General features: G+C 38.6%; 1 protein-coding gene across 1 annotated transcript in view; it reads left to right on the plus strand.

Moving 5' to 3' along the window:
* NPNT (nephronectin) overlaps positions 1-4,972 on the plus strand; it is a 75,707-nt gene that overhangs the window by 47,334 nt on the left and 23,401 nt on the right. Inside the window, exons 7-9 of the mRNA XM_023517048.1 lie at positions 1,409-1,543; positions 2,216-2,338; positions 4,042-4,437. Coding sequence (XP_023372816.1) covers positions 1,409-1,543; positions 2,216-2,338; positions 4,042-4,437 — 654 coding nt within the window. The remainder of the gene's footprint in view (positions 1-1,408; positions 1,544-2,215; positions 2,339-4,041; positions 4,438-4,972) is intronic.

Genomic DNA, 4,972 nt, shown 5'->3' on the forward strand with positions numbered 1-4,972 from the left:
TGCGGGGTCTGGTGTATTTCTGGTAATTCAGGAAGGCAGTAGAGGATTGTGGGTAAGAGTCTGGGGGCTGTGGTTTTAAAACTGGTGCTGTCATGTACTATATATGTAACTGTAGGCAAGAAATTTCCTTTCTTTGACCTTTGATCACCTCATCTTTAAATGACAGTGTACTTAATGCCACACAGACACACTGTGAAGCCCGAACGAAATCACAAACGCAAAGAGCTTAGCACAGTACCTGGCATGTAGTAAGCGCCGAATGAATGGAGATATTCAGTAGTTCAAGAAGTATTTATTGAGTACTTTATGCGTTCTGGACACTGTGCTGAGTGCTAGGATATGCAGGAATGGACAAAGCAGACAAGATTTTGAGCCTCACAAAGCTGACATTCTAATGGGGAAGGCAGAAAAGAAACAAATAGCCAGAAAAATTACAGACAATGCTGAGTGTTCACATGAGGTACTAAGAAAAAAACCAGAAAAGATCTATTTCAGAAAATAATGGTCAGGGTAAGCCCGTACACCATTAGTTGTGTCAGGAGCCAGCCAAGCAGGTGAAAAAAGAGGAGTTGGCCTATGAATGTTTTTTGAAGAAATAAAAGGCCCATGTGGGTTAAGTCCAGAGAGTGAGTGTGAGGGGTGGTGGCTGGAAGACGACAGGGAGGCAGGTAGGGGCCCTGTACTGCAGTGCCTTCAGAGACCTGGGAGGAGTCGCGGATCTCATCCTAAAGGCCAGTAAAAACAGTTGAAAGGCTTTAAGCATAGTAATGATCCAATATTACATTTTAATGAAATCATTTCAACAATTGGGTTGGCTAGGTCTTGAAGGGTTTAAGACTGGCTGGGAAAAGACCAGTTTGAACTCTTAATATTTGGGCAATAGTGGCATGGAATACAGTAGGGGCAGTGAGAGAAGTAGAGACAGGTTCAAGTAATTTTTCAGAGGTAGAATTGACTAGACTTGATTAATTAGGAGGTAAAGGAAGGAGGATTATCCAAGATCACTCCTACTTTCTAGTTTACCTACTACGTAGGTAAGGTACACTATGGACTATCCAAGATCGCTCCTACTTTCTAGTTCACTAACTAGGTATATAAGGTACAGTATGGACTATCCAAGATCGATCCTACTTTCTAGTTCACTAACTAGGTATATAAGGTACAGTATGGACTATCCAAGATCGATCCTACTTTCTAGTTCACTAGGTAGATACAGGTACATTATGGACTAATGTAGAAAGGGAGGTATGTGGAATTCATGTTGCCTATGGGGACAACCAGCAGCATGCCGTTTATGACGAGTTTCTATATGCCAAGCAACAGTTTCCAGTCAGTTATTAATTTTAAAACCCACTCTGTCTAAACATGCCCTGGCCCTTCCTAAGACACTGTTGACTTATGTTTCCAGATGTTGATGAATGTGCTACTGGAAGAGCCGCCTGCCCTAGATTTAGGCAGTGTGTCAACACCTTCGGGAGTTACATCTGCAAGTGCCATAAAGGCTTTGACCTCATGTACATTGGCGGCAAATACCAATGTCATGGTAAGGAAACCCGACCATTCCTTTGTGTTGTTTCCTCCAGTATTACTGAACTCTCTCTTAACTGCGGTGATGACTGAGATGTCAGACGCACAGGAGGGTACCAGCATTATTAGTAAATGAAGCAAACCAACAGATGGCCAGTCCAACCATTAGGAGTTCTGGATACACACACACTTTATTTCTTCTCTTTATCTGGATTTTACATGGATTTTTTTTTTAATTCAAATAGTAGAAATATAATGCCCTTAAGGATTATAGTCAAAAGGGGATTCTGTATGCCAGAACAGGAAAAAAAAAAAAACCCCTACTTTATTAGGTAGCCAACTAGAAACATCATGAAGAAAATTAAATCCTACTTCTTCTTTAGAGACTTGTTGTGGCCAGGAAATAATTCAGGATTCAGTCCAAATCATAGGCAAATAATAAAAACTCAAAAACAATGGTCAGGATTGGAATCTAGTAACAGGTGTGTTGTAATTTTCTTCTGAAACATAATTTTTATCTCTCCAGTGCCTGTTTTAGTTTTCTTTCTTTCTTCTTTCTTTCTTTCTTTCTTTCTACATGGATTTTAATACTGCCGAAAAACAAGTTATTTTTGAAACTGTGTGTCTTTTTCATGTCGTTAGATTTATTTGCTAAATAAAACCCTTCTTTCCCTACCTCCTGATGCAGACATAGACGAATGCTCCCTTGGTCAGTATCAGTGCAGCAGCTTTGCTCGATGTTACAACGTGCACGGGTCCTACAAGTGTAAATGTAAAGATGGATACCAGGGTGATGGCCTGAGATGCGTGTGTGAGTAGCACTTGTCTTCCAGCTCTGAATTCCAGCAAGAAAGACAGGATTTGCACAAAAGCCACTGCAAGGGAAGATACAGAATAAGATCAGTTGTCAAAGAAGTATAATTTTCATAACTAGTAATGTTAGTCTGTGCTTTCCACAAACAAATCACTTGCTCAGGTATTCTTAAAAACTAAATGCTCAGTAACACATCTTCATCTTACAAAGTATTTGACTTTCTGGACTAAAATTCTCAATAGCTTCCTTTTAGCTGGAATTTGATTCTGTTGAAATCAGACATTGCTATTTGTCATTAGCATTAGATTTTGATGGTGGGATAATCTGAAAATGTCTGTTTACACCTTCTAACTCTACTATTAAAAGATCATTCCCGTATTTATTTCCTCTACATTCAGAACTGTTTTGTTTTAAGACTTGGAGAAGTGTATTTGGAACAACAGCTATGTTAGTAGATATATGTGAAAAAAATGCCCTTCGTATGTAAGGCTTACAAACCAAAGATCATAATTTAGCATACATTTCATGTAACGGTAGATAATTTAAAAAATTTTCTGAGTAAATTATTTACTAAAAACCACAGTGCATAAAATCACAGGGCTTAAAGAGTTTTTGAAGGGTCACGTAGCCATTCCCAATCTGGAGTATATCATTCCAGGCAGATTAAATATTCATTCTTTTTGGTGAAGATTATCAAGGAAGAAGATTCCACAAATGATCTTTGCAATCTCTGAAATATTTTAAAAATAGCAACTGCATAAATTAGTGAGGGGGCAGAAAATCCAACTGTAAAACAATATGTACAAACATTTAATCAAACTTTTTGTGAGCTAAATTTTTATAACGTGGATGAGAAAAATGTTAAATAATTCTAAACATGATTATATAGTACACATGTAGAATAGGGATACAACATAGATTCTAGACATTAAAAAAAAACTTAGAACGTCTCTGCATTAAAAGGTTATTGACTGTTGCCTATTTTCATTCTATACATATCTAAAACTTATCTGTGTTTCACATAAGATATATGTATATACATCATACAAAGATCAATGTATTTTGCATTCAAGGTTGGACAGTTAAGTTTGTGAACTCATCCTAGAAAAAGTGCTACACACCTCATTGCTGAATATCACTATGGTCATCTTCACCCTAAGGGGAAGTCCTCCCCTTAGGAAGCCGTGCACTGATGCTAGCACCTAGTCTACCCTTCAAAGCAATTATTGAGCTTTTTTGCTGGAATGGCCGTCAGAGCTGTTTTTATATGGATGTCTGATGAGTATACGAACTCATCCTAGAAAAAAGGAGTTGTTGTTCACACCTCATTGCTGAATATCACTGAAGTCACCAGACAGCCAGGGGGCATCCCTTGAAGATGATCATAGTGATATTCAACAATGAGATGTGAGCAGTGACTCCTTTTTTAGGATGAGTTTGTGAACTCATTTGACCCCCATATATCCAAAGGACAAATATACTTGTATATGTGACTATACAATTATATACATATATACCATACACACACACACACACACACACACACTTGTTCTAGCATGACTTACACAGGGAGTATTCTAAATGTGAAAAGTAAGATTAGTTGGCATGAGTTGTTTTCATGTGCCTGTTTTTTAAAGTGTGATGTTTCACTGTTTGGGGAGAGATGGTTGCACATTAATTTAAATCTTTAACTTTTTCAGATATTCCAAAAGTTATGATTGAACCTTCAGGTCCAATTCATGTACCAAAGGGAAATGGTACCATTTTAAAGGGTGATGGAGGACATAGTAATTGGATTCCTGACATCGGAGGTACTAGATGGCCACTGAAGACACCGTATATTCCTCCTGTGATTACCAGCAGACCCACTTCTACACTGACAGCAAGACCCACACCAAAGCCAACACCATGGCCCACTCCACCACCACCCCCTCCTCCTCCAACAGAGCTCAGAACCCCTCCGCCACCAACAACCCCAGAAAGGCCAACCACCAGACTGACAACTGTAGCACCAGCTGCCAGTACGACTCCAAGAGGGATTACAGTTGACAACAGAATACAGACAGATCCTCAGAAACCCAGAGGAGATGTGTTCAGTAAGTCATATACGTGTTAGCACGTGTTTAATAGGTGATGTTTCAACCACAGGCTAGGCCCTGAATATGAATCAAACTCACAAAAAGAATTAGCTGTATAAAGGCTTATATACATAGCCCTATTGGCAGATATTATAAAGAGCTGTACGAAGTCAGTGATTGGGCAAGTAGGAAAGAAAATTGTAGAAATGGAAGGAATGCACACGTATCACAAAGTAATATGATAGATCACAGCTCGAATCCAGCATAGGAATTCTCCTAATACAGTTGGATTTACTTGAAAACTCTCAGAGAAGGGAACTTACTATAGGCGATGCCATTTCACTGTTAACCTGTTTGCTCATTCAGCCAGGGAACATTTTATGGTGCTTTTAGAGCAGTAATTTTCAAGTGGTGTGCGAGAGGATTTTAGGTGTCCTGCGAAAATTTTTAGAGATCATGAATTGTATTATTTTCAAAACAAGTTCAAAGTATAGTAAGTATATTCTTTTGATCAACATTATTTAAGTGTGCCACGGAAGTTTTAACTATAGGT

The sequence above is a fragment of the Otolemur garnettii genome, unplaced genomic scaffold, assembly GCF_000181295.1.
Source record: "Otolemur garnettii isolate 467f Iridium unplaced genomic scaffold, OtoGar3 scaffold00103, whole genome shotgun sequence".
Classification (NCBI taxonomy): domain Eukaryota; kingdom Metazoa; phylum Chordata; class Mammalia; order Primates; family Galagidae; genus Otolemur; species Otolemur garnettii.